At 51.4% G+C, this 24,349-nt stretch overlaps 1 protein-coding gene and 1 long non-coding RNA gene across 2 annotated transcripts in view; one reads left to right on the forward strand and one right to left on the reverse strand.

The window, feature by feature from the left end:
• Positions 1–8,298: 8,298 nt before the first annotated feature.
• LOC311599228 lies at positions 8,299–11,012 on the forward strand. The gene is made up of 3 exons (XR_014779823.1): positions 8,299–8,509; positions 8,840–8,935; positions 9,064–11,012. It is a non-coding gene; the product is annotated as an uncharacterized lncRNA (long non-coding RNA).
• A 2,544-nt stretch (positions 11,013–13,556) lies between these two features.
• TNFRSF8 (TNF receptor superfamily member 8) overlaps positions 13,557–24,349 on the reverse strand; it is a 47,759-nt gene continuing 36,966 nt past the window's right edge. The window contains exons 11-13 of the mRNA XM_084786852.1: positions 22,390–22,415; positions 19,646–19,856; positions 13,557–15,516 (exon numbers count right to left, since the gene is read on the reverse strand). Coding sequence (XP_084642978.1) covers positions 15,284–15,516; positions 19,646–19,856; positions 22,390–22,415 — 470 coding nt within the window. The 3' untranslated portion in view covers positions 13,557–15,283. The remainder of the gene's footprint in view (positions 15,517–19,645; positions 19,857–22,389; positions 22,416–24,349) is intronic.

Consider the following 24,349-nt stretch of genomic DNA (forward strand, 5'->3'; position numbering starts at 1 on the left):
GGCATGTTCTAGAACACAAACAAGCAAAAACATTGAGTGTGCAAACTGAACATATATAGACCTTTTTTCTTTTTCTTTTTTTTAAAGAAAAGATATATTTATTTATTATTATGTATACAATGCTCTGCCTGCGTGTACACCTGCACATGGGAAGAGAGCGTCAGATCTCATTATAGGTGGTTGTGGGCCACCATGTGGTGGCTGGGAATTGAACTGGGGACCTTTAGAAGAGCAGGTGGCTCTCTTAACCTCTGAGCCATCTCTCCAGCCCCCCAGACCTTTTTTTCTTGACATTGTTTATTCTCTAAACTCCTAAACTCATATAGGCGTTAGAAGTATCATCCAACTGGCTCAAAGTCTATAGGTGAATCTGTGTGTTACCCAAAAAGCACCACACTCTTTTACATAAGGTACTAAAATGTGCACGGTTTGAGCATACAGAAAAGCAGGGATCCCGAACATGAGTATCCATGGATTAGAGTATCTGTACGAAGGGGCTCCTGGGAGCCACTTCAGGAGATGCCGAAGGGCAACTGTGTTTCATAGGCATGTGTGCTCACCTGTACAAACCCAAAGGGCAGGGGCATGGTCCAACCTGTAGACAGCACTGTCTTTGAGATGAGAGCACCCTCCACGTTGCTGAGTTCAGTTCTAGCTTACTTTTTCTGCTTTCAGTTGCTGTTAAAGTTGAGCAGTGTACTTGCCCCAAGACCTACCCCTTTTTTTCACTGCTCCCCTGTTGTGGACTTTTGAGGGTGTGCAGCGCTCTATCTCTTAGACTGCCAAACATAGTCTTGTCAGAGGCACAGGAGAGTTTCCCCAGGTGGTAAGCCTAGAAAGTAGGGCAGGTGGGGTGGGGCAGGATGCACATTTTCATTTTCACTGGGTCTTGTACTCTGAGCGCCAGACTCCCAGGACCCACACCTGCAGTGTCATCTCATTTCTGTGTCTCCTTTTATAACTACTCTTTTCTCCTCTTTCCCTCCCTTTCAAATTTAAAAAAAAAATTCTTTTTTTTAATTATTTATCTTTATTTCATGTGCATCAGTGTTTTTGCTTGAATTTATGTCTGTGTGAGGGTTTTGGACTCCCCTGGAATTGGAGCTACAGACAGTTGTGAGCTACCACGTGGGTGCTGGGAATTGAACCCAGGTCTTCTGGAAGAGCAGCCAGTGCTCTGAACCAATGAGCCATCTCTCCAGCCCTTAAAAAAAAAAATTTTTTTTTTGAGGCCAGGTGTGGTGGCGCACACCTTTAATCTCAGCACTTGGGAGGGAGGCAGAGGCAGGCAGGTCGCTGTGAGTTTGAGGCCAGCCTGGTCTACAAAGTGAGTCTAGAACAGCCAAGGCTACACAAAGAAACCCTGTCTCAGAAAACAAAAAAACAAAAACAAAAACAAACAACCCCTCCCAAAAAGGGGGGATGTCTTATGTAGCTGAGGCTGGCCTCAAGCTTACTATGTAGACAAGGATGACCCTGAGCTCCCAATCCTCCTGCCTCCACTCCCTGGAGCTGGGATTACAGGGACACCAGGTGTCCATTCACGGCATGTTAGGGATGGGACCCAGGGCTTCTTGAGTGCTAGCGAGCACACTAATAACTGAGTTATAGCTCCAGTCTTCCCCACACCGCACACGCCATTTCTTCTTTATTTTCTCTGGTGCTTGGATAAGAACCCAGGACTCTGTAAACCCAAGGAAGGGGCTCTACCCGAGTCACAGCCCCGCACTCTTTATCCTCAGAGTGATTCCAGTTTACCTGCCTCCCACACCCTGACCCCTCTCGCCCGAAATCTGAGAGCCCCTTCCCGGGTCCCCTTAACCCTCACTCCTCTCACCCCACACCCACTCTTCTTTCCCTCATCTTCACCATCTGTCTCCACACCACCTACTCCCTCTGCAATTCTGCATCTCACGTGTCTCTGAAGGACAGGGAGATGCTGGGTCCCATCCATGGACCACAGGCTTCTAGATACAGTCTCTAAAACAAGCCGGGTGTGGTGGCACACACCTTTAATCCCAGCACTTGGGAGGCAGAGGCAGGTGGATCGCTGTTGAGTTCGAGGCCAGCCTGATCTACAAAGTGAGTCCAGGACAGCCAAGACTACACAGAGAAACCCTGTTTCGAAAAACCAAAACACCAAAACCAAAACAGTCTCTAAAGCAAGCAAAGGCTGCTCCCCACCATTACACACGCCATCGACTCTGGCCTCAGTGTCCCTGCCTCCCTCGATAAATGGCCTCTCTGCCCTTTGTTGCGCTTTCACGTGTTTCCTAGGCATTTCATAATTGGGTGGCAGGTCTGAGCATAATTTATGAATAACCCCTCTTGATCACTAGCTTATTTGACCCTAGGTCTAGAAGGTAGAGTGAATTATATGATTCAGACTTTGCCATACAAGGCTCCTCTGTCTGTATGTGTGTGTCGTGTGTGTGTGTGTGTGTGTGTGTGTGTGTGTGTGTGTGTGTGTGGTGTGTGTGTGTGTGTGTGTGTGTGTGTGGTGTGTGTGTGTGTGTGTTGGGCCTGAGCTCAACCCTCTTGCACGTTAAATATGTACTCTACCACTGAGCTACACTCCAGCACAATTCTTTTTTTTCCTCTCAAACTCTGTTCTCCTCCTCACTGCAACTAACCTCTACTGTTGCAATCGGTCTGGTGTGGCTTAGGGGTGTTGGAGTGTCTCAGGAGTGGGCTGTGGAACCACGGGGTACCAGGTACATGCGGACCCATTTCCCCAACACCGTGCCGCCCACGCGTCACACCCCGCCAGCGGGCCAGGGAGTTCTTATTTTGGCACGTTTTCCCCTGAACTCCCCACTGGCCAGCTTTCTGACAAGGCCGGAGTGCTGGGTGTAGCGGAACCCACTGGCACCCTCATTTGCATTTCTCTGAAGTTCTCGCCTCTGAGCACCTCTTCACTGCTGCTGAGTCATCCGGGTTTCCCCTCCTGTGAACTGCTTCTTCAACATCCTTTCATCCGATCGCTATTATTTCCTGTCTTCTTGTAGATCTGCTCTAATTCCTTGTATCTTCTAGATATTAATCCCTTGTCATTTTCAGATATTATAAATACCTCCTCCATTCTGATACATGTTTGCTGTCCTTACTCATGCATTCCCCTCATTGTTTAAAAATTGCTCTTTCTTTCTTTCTTTTCTTTTTCTTTTTCTTTTTTTTTTTTTTTTTTGGTTTTTCGAGACAGGGTCTCTCTGTGTAGCCTTGGCTGTCCTGGACTCACTTTGTAGACCAGGCTGGCCTCAAACTCACAGTGATCCGCCTGCCTCTGCCTCCCAAGTGCTAGGATTAAAGGTGTGCATCATCACTGCTGCATTAAAAGGTCTTTTTTTAAAAAAGTCCTTAGTTTGCTTTTTTTGGGGGGGGGAGGGGACTGTTTTGTTTTCTGAGGCAGGGTTTCTCTGTTTAACAGCCCCTGGCTGTCCTGTGAACCAGGCTAGCCTCAAACTCAGAGATCCACCTGCCTCTGTGTCAAGTGTTGGGATTAAAGGTTTGAGCTATCACTGACAGGCTCAAAAATCACTTAGGTTTTTTTTTTAAGATAATTTAGTTATTTTTATTTTATGTATGTTGATGTTTTGCCTGCATGTATGTCTGTGGGTGTCAGATCTTGGAGTTACAGACAGTTGTGAGCTGCCATGTGGGTGCTGGGAATTGAACCTAGGTCCTCTGCAAGAGCAGCCAATGCTCTTAACCTCTGAGCCCCAAAAACACTTAGTTTTGATGTAACAAAAACCCATCAATATTCTCCATTAGATCACAGTTTAATGAGCCTTCCTTACCTGGAAGTCTTGGAGATATTTTTCTCTATCTTTTCCTTTCGCTGCTTTTTTAATCTTAGCTATCATGGCCTGGACCAATCAAACGTGTGAATTATATGCACTATATAAGATCCAAAGACCCAACTTTGTTTCTTTCAGCCCTGTCTTTCTTACATCACCCATCCCATGCCTCCACTGTTATTGCAGGTGTGTGGCTCAGTTGCTGAAAGAGCTCACCTCCTCTTTCTTGTTATTTCTGGACGGTTCCACACTGTTGTTAGGAGACCCTTGAAGAATGTTTAGTAGACAGGCAGAATTCTTCATTTTCATAATTGGCTTAAGGTAAGACTATCCCCCCACTGCAAATAATAATAATAATAATAATAATAATAATAATAATAATAATAATAATGTCTGACAAGATGTCTTCGTGGGTAAGAGTGCTTGCTGTATAAGCATGGGGACCTGAGTTCAAATCCCCAGCCCTCACGTAAGAAAGCAAGTTTGGTCATGCATATCTATGTCTGTAACCCTAGTGCTGTAGAGGGCAGAGACGAGGGTTTTTGGGGCTTGCTGGCTGCTAACCTAGCTCCAGATATGGTGAGAGACTCTTGTCTCAAAAGAAGAAGGCCGAGAGTGAGGGAGCAGGACCCCTCAGGTCCTCATCTGTCCTCTGTGCATGTACACATGAGTATATGCAGCATCACCCCTCCATCATTCCCCGCCCCCCCCCCAACTAAATCCATTCGTCAAGTTCCACTGGAGGTGAGATGGCTCTGCAGGGAAAGGCACTTGATGCCAAGCCTAACAACTTGAGTCCAGTCCCCAAGAGGCACGCTGTGGAAGGAAAGAACCAGCTCCATAAAGATGTCTTCTGACCTTCTCACACTGTGGCACGCGCACACGCGAGCACACAGATAATGAATACATGTAGACATGTCCAGGTTGAGACTTCACTGCACTGACGCATGACTTACTCCATTCCCGAGCACAGTCCAGCATGTTTCCCTTCATATATCTTCCCATGGTTGTCTTCTCTCTCTGGCCATTTGGATGTGGCTGGGGCCGAAAGACTTACAACTCCCTTGCCACACACACCCTTCACAGCTGGTTCCCAGGTGATGTCTGCAACAGACTCCAGAACAGACAAAAGGCAGGGCTTTATAAGTTCATCTTTTACTCTAATCAACTCCCATGAGTCCTCATGGCCAATATAGCTCGGGCACCCCGCACAGAGCAAATCTCACGATAATCCCACATCTTTGTAGTACAGTTTGCCAGGCAATGGCTGATTGTTATGTTGCACCAGGCACTCCAAAGAGGCTCCAGTTCACAGAGAACTTAAGGTTCTTCAGGTGCCCTGAACATACAGGATGTAGAACTCAGACATCGAAGCAAAAAAAAAAAAAAGCCATCATTTTCATCAAATTAGTGGTACTTCTTGCAAGGGTCCTTTGTGACCTAGCTTGTTGACCATTGACATCCACTCATAGAAAGAGGGAGTGAGGAGGGTCTCTGGACCCCTCACTTGAGTTTGCAACACCAAATTCTGCCCTGACTGTGTGTGCCTTGTGGTCTCAGGAGATGCTGGAGTACACAGACTTGGAAATGATAACCAGGAGGGGCTCTTACAGAGAAGCTAGCATCCATGAGCTCCATCTGTGGGTTATAGAAAAGCCAGCATCCATGCGGCTCTGTCTATGGGTTATAGAGAAGCCACCCTCCATGTGGCTCCATCTACGGGTTACAGAGAAGCTACCATCCATGCGGCTCCATCTATGGGTTATAGAGAAGCCACGATCCATACAGCTGTGTCTGTGGGTTATAATGAAGCCACCATTATTGTGGCATGAAAAGTTTTCCAGTGTGGCAGCTTTGGGGTCAGCCAGGCTTCTGTAAGTCGCCCCTCTTTCATGCTAGTCAGGAAGCCCAGTAAACTCAACTCCCCAGTGTGAACTTCGGTAAAATCTTACTTTGGTTTATCCTCGGGGCCTTCTGACGAGGGGGTAAAGATTGTGTCTGTCTCCCTCTGGGAAGAAATTCTCAAAACAATATGACTTCTTCCAGGAACAGTGCCTTGAATGTGGCCCTGTGGCCACTGACTTTGTATGACCTCAGCAGGCCTCCCTCCTCCCTGGGCCTCAATTTCCCAGTCTGCAGTCTGAAAAGGAAGGGTTATAGGGCCACAGAGTTATGAAGGCCTCGTGTAGCTCGGGTTAGGCCTGCATGCTTCCTCCAGGCTATGCCACCACACTGCCTCTCCCTGGGCACCGGCAGCCCATGAGCCAGTGTCTGCATTTCTAAGTTGTGAGCCTTCCACTTAGAGCCAGAGTGGAGAGGCGACAGAGGGGAGTGGCGGGTGTGGTCTCAGTTCCCTGCCAGGCTGGACACAGGATGGCTCTAGTCCCATTTCAGGAGGCAGCAGTCAGCCTCTCCCCCTGCCCCCCCCCACCCTGAGGGGCCTGGCTCCTAAGCTCATCAGCAAGGGGCTCAGGAAGCCCATAGCCTGCACGTCACGGACTGCAGTTTCCCCAGCCACTCTTCCCTTCCTCTCTTCAAAATGGAAAAGAGAGAAATCATTTCCCCTGGGCTCAGTTTCTCAATCTTCACTCGGTCATACGTTTATGAGTCTGTACCTTGCAGCAAGCAGCCTTGGCTAGAGTGGAGCACAGTGAGTCAGTGTGGACCAGCTCCGTGCAGAAGGCCTGAGGGAGAAAAAAAGTGATTCTTGCTGAGGGGCCCTGGAGCTTCTCAGGGGGACAGTGACTAAGCTATCCCTAATCAGTCCCCAGGAGAGAGTCTGTCTTCAGCATTTCCCTCCCAGGCCTGTTCTGCCTGCCCTGAAGATTCAACATATTATATTGGGTACCTACTGTATGCCAGGCAGAATCACTGTGCCCCTTTTGCCCTCATTAAACTGAAATACAGCCTTGTGGCACAAAGGAGAACCAGGAACCTTTAGCTCCTAGAACCACATGGCATTTCAGTTGCCAAGGGGCTTCCCAATGAGGCTATTTTAGGAGATGCTGTGACATACCTGCACTAGCTAAAATAAACAATGAAATCAAAGAAGAAAGCGACTTTAGCCAGCTGGGCTACCAATTTAGCTATCACCTAAACTTGGGATCAAGCCCTAATTCAGGCCATTTACTGGCATGTGACATTGACCATCAGCAAATCTCTTCCTGAGCCTACCTTCCCTCATCTGCCAAACAAGGGTGTCAGGTGTCTGTTTGGTGGGGACTCGGTCTACATTGGAGTGGATGGATGTCTGCTGGGTGCTCAGCGAATGCAGGCTCAGGAAGGCTGGAGATGTGGTCAGGTGGCAGAGTGCTTGTCTGGGATGCACACAGCCCTGGGCTTTACTCCTAGCAGCCCACACACCAGGTGTGGTGTACAGGAACATGCCTATAATCTCCGTTATAAATAAGTTTAAAAAAAAAACCGCTGCCTGGCATGGTGGTGCACGCCTGTAATCTCAGCACTTAGGAGGCAGATGCAGGTGGATCGCTGTGAGCTCGAGGCCAGCCTGGTCTACAAGTGAGTCCAGGACAGTCAGGGCTACTCAGAGAAACCTAGTCTTGAAAAAAAAAAAAAAAAGCAGGCTCGGAACTGGAAGATGCAGGGAAGGGTTTCCTGAGATACCAGCTCTGTTCCGGAGCAGAAGGAAACCTCCTCCCTTGACAGTTTCTCCAGCCCCTTCTGAGGCCAGCATGAGTTCTGGCTGACTACCCCGCACAGCCCTCCTGCCTCTCTTCCCGGAGCATGTAAAGGGAAAGTCAGGCCACACATCACTTCACCCCTCTCCCCTTCAGCAACCAGGACCAGCACATGCCATGGGGCGATGTGCACCCCAGATTCACAAACCGCTCATCCCTTGTCATTCTGCCAACCATTCACTTCCTCCTGCTGCTCCATTTATCACCCCCTTTCCAGAGTAACCCCTTGTGATGGTTAATAGTGACTATCAACTTGACAGGGTCCGGAATCACCCAGGAGACATGCTTCTGGATGTGCCTGTGATGGGGGGGGGGGGGGCGGGGCGGTTCCGAGAGGGAGGTGGGGAAGACCCACCCTAAATGTGGGCAGGTTCATGCCACTGGCTGGGGTCCTGGGCTGGAAGGCAAGCAGGGCGTCAGCATTTCTCTCTCGGCTTCCTCACTTCAGATGTGATGTGGCCAGCTGCCTCACATTCCTTTTTCTATGCCTTCCCTACCATGGTGACCTCAAAGTGTGAGCCAAAGTAAAAGTCCTTTCTTCCTCAAGCTGTTTTTGGTCAGGTATTTTTGTCTCAGCAATGAGGAAAAATAACATGTCCCCATAACTTGGGCCGCATCTTCAAGTCCTACTGTGACCCTCACCCACCTTGAGGTCCCCTGTGCCACACTCTTTATCAGTTGCCCGAGACAACGTTAGCTCATAGTTTTGACGGTCCATGAGGGTGTGGCCTATGCCCTCGGCACCACGAGCCTGCAGTTTGGGCTTGATAATTATTCATTTAACAAATGAAGAGTTCCATCCTAACTGCATCCTTCCGGTGTAAGCAGGCTTATTAGAAGCACTCCACAGAGGAGGGCCGAGAGTTCCGGAAGTCAACCGGAAGTCGTACTGGCCTCAGGAGGGGCTGGAGAAACTGGCACGGGGTTTCCTTCTAGCCTGAAGGGGACAAGCAGAATGGAAGGCCTCCCCTGAGTTCATCTACTTGGCTTTTTAAAGGCCCCCAGCTCCCTAAGGTCAGAGCCCGACTCCAGAGTACCCCTTCCCCGGTGGGCTTTGACACTCAGAATTGCCCTGCGCACCAGGCATCCTCCCGCATCCTCGAAGTGCTCCGCACCATCCCGCCTGACACATATAGGCGGTCTCCATCTCAAGCAACTCATCAAGTGAATGAACATGTGGTGGTTTAAACACAAAGCCCCCCCACCCCCACCCCATACACTCATATATGCGCATGCTTAGTTGCCTGTTGAGCTGTTTGGAAAAATCAGAAGGTTTGGTCTTGTTGGAGGAGGTGTGTCAAAATCCCACGCCAGTCCCAGTGTCTGTCTTCCCGCTGCCCATAGATCAGAGGTGTAAAACGGTCAGCTACTGATCCAGCACCATGCCTGCCTGCTGCCACACTCCCCGCCATAATGCCAACGGACTCACCCTCTGAAACTGTAAGCCAGTCCCCAACTAAATGTTTCCTTTCAGAAGAGTTGCTCGTAATGGTACCTCTTCTCAGCCATACAACAGTGACTAAGACGGAACGAATTCATCTTCTCAGGCACTGATCATTTTTTTCCAGGCTGCTGCAACGTGGCCTCCATTCCTCCTGCAGTCAGCGCTACCGGAGCTGCGTGACCTGCAAGGTCTTCCAGAAGGGAAAGAGCGGTGGGGTTCACCGTGGAAGCACTAAGTAGACGCTTGATGCTGTGATGTGTCCTCCATGCCGGAGGCTCAAGGGGCACAGCTGGGGCTCAGAGACAGTTAAAATAGAGTGCTATGGAAGGTAACAGGCGCATTTGAGGAGGACCAGACTGGTGGAGTGTGACTCTAGGGAGCCATTGAAGGTTCCATGGGACAGCAGCTTGACCGACCAGAACATAGCTTTGGGAAGGAAAGGTGCAGGTGTTTTCTGAGGACCTGAGTGTCGGTGCGTGTTGTCCAGAGCCAGCATTCTAATGTGGCCAGGTAAATTAAGCAGGTTGCATGTGACTTAGCTCTTTGCCCCCAATTTTAGGACGGTGGAAAAGTACTGAATTTTAAAAAGCAACTGAAGCTGAGTGTGGTGGTGCACGTCTTTAATCCCAGCACTCGGGAGGCAGAGGCAGGTGGATCTCTGTGAGTTCGAGGCCAGGACAGTCAAGGCTAACATAGAGAGACCCTGTCTCAAAAACAAACAAACAAAAGCAACTGATAGAGCCAAGTGGTGACCCCTGCCTGAACCACAGTAGATCACAGCAAGTGGCTGGGACCTGGAGTCTTGGCAAGGTGACCTGGGTTCGAATCCTGTCTGCACTATTTAGTAGCTGTGTATCATTGGCCAAGTGACTTCACTTCTATTCTGAGCTTCTGTTCCCTCCTCAGTAGCATAGGGGTATCCATAGCCACCACCTCTGAGCACCCTGTGAGGTTTATGAGAGAGAGAGATAGTACAAGAAGCCTCGGAGGGATTTGGTCCTATCTCTCCTCAAAACGTGTGTGAATTGCTGGAGGCCAGCGATGAGGCCCCTTTATCTGATGCAGAAGGGCCAAGTGGCATTCAGGGAAATCTGATAACTGACCCTGGTCCAGAGGGCCCTGGTTTCTCTTGTGAGTGCTCAGTATTTGCAGAGGGTCTCTGCCCAGGGTGGGGCCTTCCCTGATGTGTGTCAAAGCTGCTGGCCTTTCCCAAGTGATACAAGCCAGCAAATTAAAAAAGAAAAGAGAAAAAAACCACAACCCGTGACATCGTGCTCTTGAGTAATCTGCCGGCAACTCCGGCTTCCTGACCAGGCTCCTTGCAACTTGACAGGCCACGGGTTGCAGGAGAGGGGTCCTACCCTAAAAGGTGGCGGATGCTGTGCTCAGGAGGCCAGGCAGGAACTCCGAGGGCCTCAGTTTCCTCCTTTAAAAAGAAACAGAATGGAGCCACCAAGGTCCTTGAGTCCGACAAGGGAATATGAAGCTCAGCCCTGCCCTTCTGTGTGTGCACTGGCCCTTGGGTGCTGCAGCCATCCCTGAGGACTGCAGAGCGCTGGAGACCTGGCTTGGTGGTTAAAGCACTTGCTACCCAAGTGTGAGACTAGCGTACAGATCACCGGAAGTCCACATAAACACCGGATGAGAGTAAAAACTCACCTGTAACTTCAGCCTTGGGATGCAGAGACAGGGATCCCCCAGAGCCAGCTGGCTGGCAAGACCAGCCCCATCAGTGAGATCTGGGCTTAACTGAGAGACCCTGCCTCAGAGAATAAAGTGGAAGAACAGCAGAGGAACATTCTACCACCTCGGGTATTCGAGAGCACACACCTGAACGCACGCATACCACACCCCCACGAAGTCTAAAAAGAAAATAGGTAAGGGAAAGTGGGGACATGGAAGGGCCTGACACACAAGATGTTCTCAAAAGTCCTTCCGCACCCCTGGAGTCTGGGATCTGTGTCTACTTGGTAGTGATAGGGCAAACATAGTGATAGGACAGCCAAGGCTACACAGAGAAACCCTGTCTCAAAGGAGGTGGGGGGGGGGAGGGCAGCTGATAGTGACCGTGAAGACTGCCAGCTGGCCTAGCCTCTTCCCAGGTGAGAATTCAGTGCATCCTATCAGTCAGCTACAAGAGAGTGAAACTGTGTGGCTGGGAACCGACTGAGCCCAACGCTGAACCCTGGAAGCCCAGACTTCTCCATCTACACAGGAGGAACCCTGACCTCCGCAGCGGTACCTGGGAATGTTGTCTGGGTGCCTGGTCAAGTGCTTCCTGTCCCAGCAGGCCCAGCTTCCCTCTGAAATCTGCTCTTGGGACTTTTGATGCCCTTGTGGTTTGGCTTTTGTCACGTAATCTCATTGTTTATTGTGCTCACAAGACAATAAAGCCAAGCATGGAACCGTGTTCTTTCGATACAGCCTGGGCCTTGTGGTGGCTCAGCGGCCTCCCTGGCTAGCCTTCTCCCCTCCTGCCTCCTTTCTCCCTCCATGCTGGGCTTCTGCTATGGCTGTAGACTTCCTGAATCTCAAGTCCGGGAGCCTTTCCACCTCAGGGCCTTTGCACTGGCTCCTCTCGCCTTCTGAGCCTTGCAGGTTTATTTCACTCAGGTGGAGCTAGGGGTCATTTCCTCAGGGAAGTTGTCCCCAACCTCTTCATTGCAAACACTCAGTCCTGCAGCCCAAATCAGGCTAATTTTCAGAATGTAGGCATGACGGGGTCTTTACATGTAACCCTGCCCACCCAGAAACTGACTATCTGACTATGTACATGAGGCTGGACTCGAACTCACAGAGATCCCACTTTCCTCTGCCTCACTAGTGCCTGGATTAAAGGCTTTCAACACATCGTAGACTAGATCTTGAGCCACCATTGTCACACCTGGATCCCTGGGAGGAAAGCTGTGTGCTGGGAACTCTTTGCTAACCTGGGCTTGTCTCAGGGAGTGTTTTTGGGAAAAGGCCACTATGAAGAAAAGATTTTTGAGCAGTAATGTAGTGTGTCTCTGGAAGGCATTAGAGCCTCAAGGAACTTCAGCAATATTTGCAGAGCTTTAGATGCCTACCACACAGCTAGTCCTCTGACAGAACTGAAGGGTTCCCAGGGCACCTCATCAGTATGAGGCAACTTGCCCACTGTGGGGGCAACTTGGCCCCAGGGGAGGCAAAGTATCAGGCTAGTCCAAAAAGTTTTGGAGGACCAGTCTTGGTCTACTAATCCTAACTGGAAAAAAAATTTTTTTTCTGAAACATACAACATATGTGTCCTGTCTAATGGCCCCTGAGAAGGGACCCTCTTATATGCAAGAGAGAAAGCCCAGTTCCATAGCACAGGAAGAGGTCCCTCTGGACAAGTGGCCACTGGGATGAAATTTAAAAACCTGACGTCACTAGAGTGCCATCCACAGGGAGACCCACAGCCTTCTCAGGTCAAGTCAAATACCCATGTCACAGATGGAGAAAGAGCCCTGCGGTGAGTATGGTGAGCCCCCCCCCCCCGAAGGTCATGGTGAGATCTGACTGCCTTTGTAGCACTAGTGGGAAGCAGGGACCATGGGATGGCTGGGTCACTAAGGGCACTTGTGGCCCATAAGACTCCATGGGCTCCTCAGGAGTGGATCCGTGCTGTCGTGTTTTACCTACTAGTCCTGGCTTCCCCACCTCAGCTGAGCCAACGAGACAGCATCTTCAGGTGAGGCTTCTCAGCTGTGGATTTCCAATCTGCCTAAGCCACGAGCCAGAAATATAAGCCTCTTCCTTAATAAACTTCCCAGTCTCCAGCATTGTGCCATAGCAGCAGACGATGATGGCTTTCCAGGGATCAAGCATGCTCCCTGGTGGGTCTCTGGGAGAGATGGGATTTGACCTTGACTCTGAGCACCACTTCTCCAGGTATAAGAGGAGACACATGGGGGACTGCAGCTGGGGACTGCCCCTCATGCCCGTACACTGTCAAATCTACTCAGCTCGATGAAACACTTCCTGGTAAAGATGACCAGCAAGCAGTCCTTGCAGAGCTACTGCTGAGAAAGAAGGTCAGGAAGGACAGGGGACAACTTAGGGGACTTAGTCCTCTTATCACATCACAGGGACCCATGCCAGGTCTTGAATATTCTGCAAACTGCCTTGGGAAGCAACAGCATCAAAGAACTTGACACTTACCAACTGCAGATAACCAGTCAGGGCGTGGTGGGGGGGGGCGGGGTCCCAAACCACACAGAACTGCCCTCCTCGAGAACAAGGGCCCCTGTCCCTTCACTGCCCTGGACATCAGAACAGGTAGAGCCTAGGAGGGTCCCCATCAGGAGAGCTCTGGCTCTTGGCCTGACTGCACAGCTAACCAGCAGTTGGTTCGGTGTCAAGCGGAAGGTGAGATGCAGGTGTGGGTTATAGTCCCAGGAGCGGGGTGGACGGATGCCAGTGAGGGGGCATTCTGGGCTGGCTGCCTGGAGCTGGAGCTCTGCCCTGCGGTGTGCAGGATGATGGGGTCTCTCCTGCTTAGCCACAGTAACTATGGGTTCACAGACCCCTTGGCTCCTCCAGCTACATGGAGTTTCCTCTTTTCCAAAGCTGTGTGGCTCAAACCTGGTTGTGGGAAGAAAAAGCCCTGGAGTGGTCCAGGATTTCTCCTATAAATACCAAAGGTAGCCCTGTGAGCAGAGATCCTTTATTCCCAGGATCCTTGGAGGATAGACCTTGAACAGGAAGGAAGAGACTTCTTGGGTGGACAAGGAGGATTTAAGGGGCACACAGCTGGTCACAGACTCCTGTCCTTGGCTGGGAGTGCCATGTACATGAGGCTATCCCTGCCTGGGGGAAGAGACTCCCTTCCAGCCTTTGTGCTCAGGGGTTCCCCATCACTCAGCTCTGCGAAGGAGAACAGGTTTGGCAATATATCCCAAAAGTGTGGCATCCGTGTGGTCATCATGACATGGCTTTGGGGTCACTGTGTATGCCCACACATCCACTGTGTCCTGGCACAAGACAACTAGGCAACTCTCCAGTCCCCACACATCCCTCTGGCCCGTATCCAGAGCCTGGTATAATGCCTCCAGTAGCTCCAGCTTTCCCCCCAAAGATTCAGGCGGTTTCAGAAACTCCCCTCGTGATTCCTGACAGGCCTCCAACTTCCTCCAGACAGCGAGCAGCTGGTGAGTAAACAGAATTCTCCCTGCCTGGCCCAAGGGTAAGTCCAGAGTCCCCGGGCTGCCACAGAGCAGATGTGTCATCAAGTCGGCTGTGTGTTTGTTCTAAGAGGCTGTAGGTGCCAGAGGCGGGGAGGGGGGGGGGCAGTGCGAAGCCAGGCTGGGAGTCACAAGCAGCTTTATACTGCTTTAGTGTGAAGTGCTGAGCCAAGGTTGATTGGCCCTGCAACGTTTGCCTGGCATGCACAAGGCCGTGGGTTCGATTCCCAGCGTCTCAGAAGGAAACAAAACAGTGAAAGCAGAACTTCAGATACATCCACAGCATTGACTCCTCACAGCACTTGAAGAATATGACAAGACGTGTGACCACGGTGCCTTCAACACCCAGGCTCCAACATGCTAGAGACCATGGGGAGCTAGATGCCAGGCCTGGTGCTGGTGACTTAGGGACAATGCTCTTTCATTTCCAAGGCAGAGTAGGTGGTGGCACAGCATATTAAGGACCCCCAGGACTGCAGTATCCCCTCATCTCTATGGGACAGGAAGTCTTTGGCAAAGCAGAGAGTCTCTAGCAGTGCTGGGTGGGTAGGGTCACTGCAGCTGCTGGGGGGGGGGGGTCCGTACATATCTGGCTCCCAAAAGGCTTCATGGTAGGATCATCAGAGGACAATGAGTTGATAATCTCACCCATTTCATAGGTTTCGGCACAAGAAGGCTGTGCTAGGAGGGCCTCCCTGTGCCCTCCCTGTGGTCCAGAGCCCTGTGTGATGGGCGCAGGCTATCAAGGTGCCAGTCACAATAAGCATCCTCATCGCCGTTAGCTTCCCTTGGCCTCAGGAGTAGAAGTAATAGGTATGGGTCCTGTGCCCACGGGGAGCCATGTTTACAACAACTGGAGGCTGGTAGCATGCCAGTAAAGCCATTCCTCCAGACTCATGGAGAGAAGGCAGGCCATGGGGCTGTGGGCAAGGAGGCTTAGTACCAGCCTGTGGCTTCTCCTTTATCAGACGCTAGCCTGACAGCGAGTGCCCACTGCTGGGGCACAGGGGCCAGCGCTCTTGGCAGCAGCTGAAAGATTCATGCTGGGCTATCACAGGATGTTGGGCTTAATTCAAGCCACAGTAGTTTCCCAGCTTGGTGCTGACCTGATCTCAAGGGTACAGGCGGCTGCTCGCTAGCCCCAGATAACAATGGGTGTCACTTCTCAGGGACGGCTGTAGGTCCGTGGTCCTCTTTTCCTCCTTCCTCCACTGAGAACATGACGTCAGCGCAGCTGCCCAGAGGCGGCTCTGTCTCCTGCTCTGGGTAGTGGGGGGCATGGTCCACCTCTAACTCGGGCCCTACAGACCCTGCTGGAGCCCAGCCTTCGGGAACTTCGGTCTTTACAGAGCCCACAATCACTGTGTCCGCTTTCATGATGTAGATTTTCTCTGTAAAGGCAAGAAGATGATGGGTGAGAGAGGAGAGACCAGGGCCTCAGCCCACGTCCACCTCACCTGCCGGGTGACGTCAGACAGATGACACAGCCTCTCCATTGCATAGGGAGGTATTTTTGAGGGCGACCCATGTTTTCCTAGGCATGTCATCAGAGATGAGCAGAAAAGGACAGAATGCAGTCAGTCCAGGAAATCAGGGGTAAAGGAAGGCAGGCTAACAGGAACACTAGGGGACACAGCAGAGCCACGTGTGTCCCTGGCTCTTCTCAAGCACCCACTGTGAGGTCCAGCACTCCCATGGACAACCCCTCACCACCATCACCACCACTACTAATCAAATCCCCTGCATGGCTAAGAACCTGAGGCCTCCCCAGGGTCAGCAGATAAGGCTAGGGAACCCCTTCCACTTGCTTCCATCCCAGGTGACCAATGTGCCCCCAGTTTGCCCAGAAAAGATTGGTCCCAGGTTCCAGAAGCCTCATTCAGGCAAACTTAGCGGGTCGGCCGATGTCCTTCAGAAGGCTGGACCCCGATGGTCTGCAACAGCAGCCAGGAGTCCCATGATGCTATGAGCCCTGCTCCTGAACTTTGCGCTGCCAGCACTAGTACGCGCTACAGTCCTCAACAAAGGCTGAGGCAGGAGCTTGCTGAGATGGTCTTTCCATGGAAGGAGTCAGGGAGCCTTGGGGAAGCGAGGAAGTGGCAAAGCAAAGCCTTCCACAGTGGGGAAGCAGAAGCCTGCATTCACCAGAGCAGCTCTACTCCCTGGGTGCTGTGCTTATGGCCTCAGCCCAGGGTTGTACGTCGCTGCCCCCCTGCCACACCCCCCCCACCCCGAGTCCTGCAATGGACTCTGCAGATGGAATGGGGAAGCTCAAAAAGGAACTTTAAAAGTGGGGGTAGATAGACACAGAGGGCACATGGACCCCTGCATTCGGGTTACACCCTCAGATTCAGGAAGCCCAGAAGATTCTCAAGCACGCTGGCATGGCCACAAGCATTGCACCATGCCAGCCCTTCTATTTTGGTTTCTCACACACCCAGGAAAAGAGAGAAGTGCAGGAAACAACAAGTGGAGGGAAGGGCAAGGAAAGAGGACAAACTGTGTGTGCCGTGTGTCCCGTGTGTCCCGTGTGCCCCGTGTGCCCCGTGTGCCCCGTGTGTCCCATGTGCCCCGTGTGTCCCGTGTGCTCCATGTGCCCCATGTGCCCCATGTGTCCCGTGTGTCCCGTGTGCCCCGTGTGCCCCATGTGTCCCATGTGCCCCATGTGTCCCGTGTGCCCCGTGTGTCCCATGTGTCCCGTGTGTCCCATGTGTCCCGTGTGTCCCGTGTGTCCCGTGTGCCCCGTGTGTCTCATGTACCCCGTGTCCCCCGTGTGTTCTGTAGCTGAGAGCAGGGTCTCAGGCCCCACCCCACATCCTCCTCCACCAAGGCCTGCTGGAACCCTCATCTTAGGGGCTGAGCCTGGTGGCACAAACCTGTCAATCTGGAGACGCTAAGGCGGAACAATGTCACAAAGACATCTGAAGGTTAGTTTGGACTACAAAGTGTCAGTGAGTTCAAGGCCAGCTAGGGTAACTCAGTAAGAATCTGTCTCAAATTAAAAAAAGTAAAAAAGGGAGCTAAGGCCAAGCTTGTAACATCAAAAACTGGACGAGGTGAGGGGCGTGGTGGTACATCCCTTTAATCCCAGCACTGGGGAGGCAGAGGCAGGTGGATTGCTGTGAGTTCGAGGCCAGCCTGATCTACAATGTGAGTCTAGGACAGCCAAGGACACACAGAGAAACCCTGTCTCAAAAAAACAAAACAAAAAATTGGATGAGCCCTCTTCAGGATCAGAAGTTCAAGATCATCACCCTTGGCTGCAAAGCATGTTCTAGTGCTGGGGGACTTCACACACACACACACACACACACACACACACACACACACACACACACAAGCACACTGCACCACCTATGCAAATTTTAAATTTACAAATAAAAATTTAAAACAAACAAAGGTGGGTCCTGACCCTCTGGCTCCATCCATCATAGGCTGCCCACCCCCAGCTGCGTAAATTCTGTCCACTCCCCAGCTCCCAGTCAGGTGAAGGAAAGAAAACACAGAGGGAGCACATCCAAGGGAGGAGGAAGTTTATACCCATTTGTCCTGGTTGGGAACTAGATGGGAGGGCGCTCTTCTGGTGTGCCACTAAGAGAACAAAGGGCCACCTGAGTCCTGGTGTCCCTGAGGACCTCCAAGGCTTTCCCTCAGCAGCCCCTGCTGCCTCCCATTCTACACAGGCTCTGGCGCCACAGGCTCCAAGTTCCAAGCCCTTTAGTCATCTTGGACCCAAATGCCATAAGAACTCCCTGGGAAACTGAAGGAACCCTTGGCATTGTTTTCCCAAACACATTGTGTTTTTCCAAGTAGAACTTACAGAAAACTGTAACTGCGAACATTTCTTTGAGACAAAGATAGCTCTAGCGCGCTCACCTCCACACACTGCCAGGGAAACTGTCCCCGATGCCCTTCCACCAGCCCTCCAGGGAGCACTTGCTCTGGAGAGCTGGGGGCAGGGACACTGGGTGGAGAAGCTCAGCAGGAAGCACTGGCGCGTTCAGGGTAGACAGCATGAGAAGGCTCCCTCCAGGACAGGAGGAGGCCACCAGGCACAAAGGAGGGGAGCTGCCTGCTGCAGATGAGGAAACAGCCCTGAGGAGCAGAAGCAGCTTGAGATGGAGGGAGGGAGGGAGGGAAGGAAGGAGGAGGAGGGAGGAAAAGAAGGAGGAGGACGGAGGGAGGGAAGGAAGGAGGGGGAGGGAGGGAGGGAAGGAAGGAGGGAGGGGAGGGAGGGAGGAGTGATGGGGAGGGAGGGATGGAGGGAAGGAAGGAGGGGGAGGGAGGGAGGGAAGGAAGAGGGAAGGAGGGGGAAGGACAAAGAGAGGGGGAGGGAAGGAAGAAAGGAGAGAGGGGGAGGGGGAGGGAGGAAGGGAGAGAGAGAAGGAGGGGGAGAGAGGAAGGAGGAAGGACAGAGAGAGGGGAAGGGAAAGAAGGAAGGAAGGCGGAGAGAGGGAGAGGGAGGGGGAGGGAAGAGGAAGGACAAAGAGACAGGGAGGGAAGGAAAGAAGGAGGGGGAGGGAGGGAAGGAGGGGGGAGAGAGGGAGGGAGGAAGAGAGAGAGTTGAAAATTCAAAAAACGATCCCTAAGATGGAGAGCAGATTGGAGCAGGCGGAATGCCAGAGTGGGAACCAACTCTACCTTCCTGATGCCGTGACCCTCTACCAGTTCCAAATGTTGTGGTGCAACGCCCCCAACCGTAACATTATTTTCGTTGCTACTTTATAACTCTAATAATATTTTTGGAGATAGAGGTTTGCCAAAGGGATTGCAACCCACAGATTAAGAACCACTGATATAAGTGAGTCCAAGACAGCCAAGGCTACATCGAGAAATCCTGTCTCGAAAAAATAACAACAACAAAACAACAAGAAGAACCACTCATATCCATTCTAGGGAGGTGGGAAGGAAGGAAGGAGGCAGGGCCCACAGGAGCCACAGCAGATGTTTGCCATGGCTGGAGGGCTGCGGAGACAGGAAATGCCAGAGGGTCAGGCTGGTCTCTAGGCTCCAGATGAGACCCATGGGTGGGATGGAAAAATCTGTGTTCCAGAACCCAGCAGAGGTGGGGCTGAGCCTCAGCAATTCAATAACAAAACTTGCTCCATACCCGCTACCCTAAGCCTCAGTTTCCCCAGCCATGAAAGAGAGATAGTCATCATTCTTAGAAGTGTGTGACAGACATGAAGAGATGTCGTCAGGTAAAGTGTCTGATGTCACCAGCCTTCCTTCCTTCCTTCCATCCCTTCTGGCTCTGTATTAAACCAATGAGGAAAGATCCTCTTTCTCTTTAATAATGACAAACACTGCACTCATCACTCCATGCCCACTTAGCGAATGTCCCCAAAAGTCCCCGTGAAGTGACACTCTGGCCACTCTCCCTGGGCAGAAACTTGACCTGGGGCAGAGTAAGTGGTGACGAGGAATGTATACCTCCCCCAAGGCCCATCCAGAGTTTAGCACACATCTCCCTCTGCCTGCTTGACTAGACCAGGACTTCCCACCAGGAGGAGGACTCACCGATCCTGTTATTGGTGTGTTCCGTGGATACCCGGGGCTCTGGAAGGTCCCTGGGAGTCAAAGGATTCCCAGCTGTGCCTTCATCCAGCAGTGGCATGCTCTCCGGGCAGGCTGCCCCAACACTAGCACAAGTCTCCAGAGCAGGAGAGCTCACCAGGCTCAGCTTGTGTGCAGTGCTGGGATCTGTCACTGACCCACTTCTCTTCGGCTGCTGTGAACAGGAGTCAAGTGCTGAGGCATGGATCCCCCCACTCCCGGGTTGGGGAGCCACCAAACTGCCAGGGAGCTTTAAAACTGCCACAAGCCACATGACAGCATAAGGTATCTGTGTGTAGCATTCCCAATAGTGTCCAGTTTTTTCATGACTTTGCTATTTTTTTAATTGGACCCTGGCTGACCTAAAACTTAATAGATAAACCAGGCTGGCCCGTGAACTCACAGAGATCCACCTGCCTCTGCCTCCCAAGTCCTGGGACTAAGTGCCTCAGCTTCCCAAGTGCTAGGATTAAAGGCGTGCATCCAGCTATGTGTTTTGTCTTTGTGTGTGACAGTCTCTGTAGCCCAGGCTGGCCTCAAACTTGGTATGTAGCTGAGGATGACCTTGAACCTCTGATCCTCCTGCCTTCATCTCCTCGACACTGAGATTATGGGAGTTTGCTACCGTGCCCAGTTTATGCAGGGCTGGGATTGTTCCAGCTTGGAGTTTGGGGCTTAATAGGCAAGCACTCTGCCCAATAACCACACAGTCAACTCATGTTAACCGTCACACTATGCTGAGCAGCACTCAGCAGTTCACACACTCGCCTGGGCTACGTCTGGGTCTATTCTAGGAGTGATGCGCCACCTGTTCAAGCACACTGCGTGGCTGTAATATTAGCGCCTGCCCCTCTTACCAATGGAGAAGCTGAGGCCTGGAGGAGTAGAGCAACTCACCCAGGGTCATATGTACAGCTAGGTCTCTAGCCAAGGATGATTTAAATGCTAGTGTTTCCTCCAGGCTCACACCTGGTTGCCTCTTTACTCTCAGCTTCTGGGAGAGAAGTCTTTACCCATATTTTAATACATTAGAAAAGAAAAGCCACATCTTTAGAAATGTGTTGGTTTGGTTTCTCACATTTATGAGTAAGTGCAAAGAGAAACGTCATACCTGGTTTGTGACAGAAGACTGAAGGACCCAGGGTGACAGATTCAGAGAACAGACCTACGGAATCTTGATTGGGCTTTTATAATAATTTGAAGGCCAGGGCTAGGATTATGGCCCTGCAGTATTTGCCTAGCACCCCGATGTGATTCCCAGAACAGGAAACCCACACTCATATTAATTTTAGCCAGGCACGGTGCATGCATGCAATCCTAACACTTGGCAAGTGGAGGCAGGAGGATCAGAAGTTCAAGACCATCCTCAGCTGCATAATGTATTTGTAGCCAGCCTGGGCTACATGAGATCTTATCTCAAAAATAAATAAATAAGGGGCTGGAGGGGAAAAAAAATGACTCCGTGGTTGAGAGCACTGGCTGCTCTTCCAGAGAACCAGGATTAGGTTCTCAGCACCCACGCAGTGGCGCACAACTATCTGTAACTCCAGTTCCAGGGGATTTGATGCCCTTTTCTGACTCCTGCAGGTACCGGGCATGTACGTGGTGCACAGACACACACACGCAGGCAAAACACCCAACCATATAAAATAAAAAACAGGGCTGGAGAGATGGCTCAGTGGTTAAGGGCACCGTCTGCTCTTCCAGAGGTCCTGAGTTCAATTCCTAGCAACCACATGGTGGCTCACAACCATCTCTAAGGTTATCTGATGTCCTCTTCTGCAGATAAAGCATTCATATACAATAAATACAATAAATAAATCTAGCATGTGGCCACAGGCAGGTGCCTCATTTTGAAGCCTGCACACCGCCCCCAGCTCTGCCCCATCAGCACACGTCTCCTGGGCATGTCTCCAGCACAAGCCTCCAGAGGACTCAACAAATGTGTAGCCTCTGCAAACCCCTGACCCTGGCGTACAAAGAGCAGAGGGCTCTGTAAGAGACGATGCCGGTGCCCCCCAAGAGGCAGCAAAGGGGTTGGAGGCCAGCATCATCTCCTTTGAAGTCCCAAAGTGCAGGCTGGGGCTCTAACAGGCACCAGTTGGGTAATCCTGGACTTGTCTGGTTGGTTGCCATTTCCTCTTTTACCAATGTGACTCCTGAAGAGTCAGAATGACTCTCTGAGGCAACATCTAGAAAGCACAAAGAAAGGTGCCCAGCAAGCCAGATGTGGTGGTGCACATCTGGAATTCAAGGCCAGCCTGGGCTACACATTGAAAGCCTGAAGAGGGAAGGGAGCATGAGAGCTAACTCTGGACGTGGCTGCCGCTGGTGTCTGACATCCAGTTCCGAGGACACGACTCCCAAAGTAAAGAAGACAGATAAATAAACACAGTCTCCCTCCACAACAGACTTGGTACCTCAGAGTGGCCCAAACCAAATTTCTGTCTGCAATCCCTGCTGGAAATCCCCTGGGGCTGAGCCAGGAGCTGGAGGTTGCTGTGGGTGAGGCTCTCTGCCCCTGGCTGAGCCCTACCGTGGGGCCCCAGGCCAACCCCTTAGGCTCCTAGCTCCCTAACCTATAACCCTGGGTGCCAGGAAAGAGGATAGCTCTCCTGTCCTTTTGTGGCAGCCCTGAATCCACAGATCTATAAGGAAACCAGACAAAACCACAGAGGCTAGGGTGGGATATTAGAGATGGTACTTACTGTTAGCTTCTCAGCAGGTCTGGAATCTGCAAGGAAAAAAAAGTGATGTCACTAGCCGGGCCATGGTGGCACACGCCTTTAATCCCAGCACTCGGGAGGCAGAGGCAGGCGGATCGCTGTGAGTTCGAGGCCAGCCTGGTCTACAAAGTGAGTCCAGGACAGCCAAGGCTACATAGAGAAACCCTGTCTCGAAAAACCAAAAAAAAAAAAAAAAAAAAGTGATGTCACTAAGGAGATTCTGACACCCCTCCACTACCCCTCATCTGTTGACAGACAGCACCCCAGGATCTCAGTGGCGCTGAGCCTTGCTCTCCCCAGGGCTCAAGCCCTCAGGCTGGCAGTGGACAGTTTCAGGATGGGCCCCTGGCATGCCCGAAGCTTGCCTCTGGAGCAGGAGTGAGCTGGGGCCTCCCTTCCGCCAGCCGAGGGGACCCAGACTACAGCCCATCTGCAGGACACCCCTGCTCCGTCAGCTTCACTTCTCTTTGTACCACGCACCTGAGGGCTCTAGCGACCGATGCTTAGGCCATAATTCTCAGAGCGCAACCTTTCTCTGCCAACCTCAGCCCCTGCCATTCACCCCAGTGCCCTTTCGTTCTAAATAAAGACCAGGTACCCGAGAGCAGGTGACATACAACCATAGCTCACCACCCATCTGAGAAAGGAGGAGGTGGCCACATAGTACCAAGTCCAACCATAGGCAAGCTAGCCCAGGCCCAGCGTGGACTGTCCTGTAGGGAGACACAGCCATTTTTACTGACTCCCCAGCAGGCCACCTAGGGATGCTGTGAAGCGATGCCTCTCATGGCCAGGAAAGGCCAGCATGCCTGCTGAGCTGCTTCTACACCATGCTTTCTGGCTTAGCAGCCTGACCCTGAATCCTAGCTGACGTACACACAGCAGATTAACCAACAACAAACAAACGGAAATGTCATGCGTCCACTCTGCAGCCTGGCGTGAACTCCTCTTCGAGGTCTGACAGGAAGATAACGACCAAGTCTCAGGCTAGCAGATATGCCTTGCTTATGTAACCTGGCAACCACTATCCCCAGTAGAGTGGTCACTTCAGGAAGTCACAGCTTGTTCTCTTGAGGTGGCCACTAACCACTAAGTCCAAGCCATTGATCGATACTTAAGGTACTCTCCGCCTTAAGGCATGGGGGGGAGGGAGGTTTGTTTGATGGGTTTGGGCTTTTTTGTTACTGTTTTTTGAGACAGGATTTCTCTGTATAGCCTGGACTATCCTGGACTCGCTTTGTAGACCAGGCTGGCCTCAAACTCACAGCGATCCGCCTGCCTCTGCCTCCCAAGTGCTGGGATTAAAGGCGGGCACCATCACTGCCTGGTGGGCTTGGGCTTTTTAATATATATTTTTTATTATGTTATGTGTATGAATGTTGCCTGCATGTGTGTTTGTATACCACGTGCATGCCAGGTACCCAAGGAAGGCAGAAGAGGGGGTGCTGGACACCCTGGAACTAGAGTTACACACAGTTTTGAGGCGTCATTTGGGGGCTAGGAATTGAATCCGAGCCCTCTAGAATCGCAGCCAGTGCTCTTAGCCACTGAGCCATCTCTTCCGCCCATGGTTTGCTCATCTTGTCTGATTTTTGTTTAGTGAGACAGGGTCTGGCTGACCATTTTAAAAAGTGACATCATGGCACTCGGGAGGCAGAGGTAGGCGGATCGCTGTGAGTTCGAGGCCAGCCTGGTCTACAAAGTGAGTCCAGGATGGCCAAGGCTACACAGAGAAACCCTGTCTCAAAAAACCAAAAAAAAAAAAAAGAGTGACATCATGATAAATAAATCTTTAAAAATAAATAAATAAATAAATAAAAAGTGACATCAGTGAAACTGAATCTTTGTCCTTTGGAAGCAGTCTTGAGTTTTGCAATCAGCCAACTGCCATGCGATGCCAAGACATGGTGGGAGCCTAGAGAAGAAAAAAGTGTGTGCCGAA

Source organism: Acomys minous, assembly GCF_964271855.1.
Source record: "Acomys minous genome assembly, chromosome: 6".
Taxonomy (NCBI): Eukaryota; Metazoa; Chordata; class Mammalia; order Rodentia; family Muridae; genus Acomys; species Acomys minous.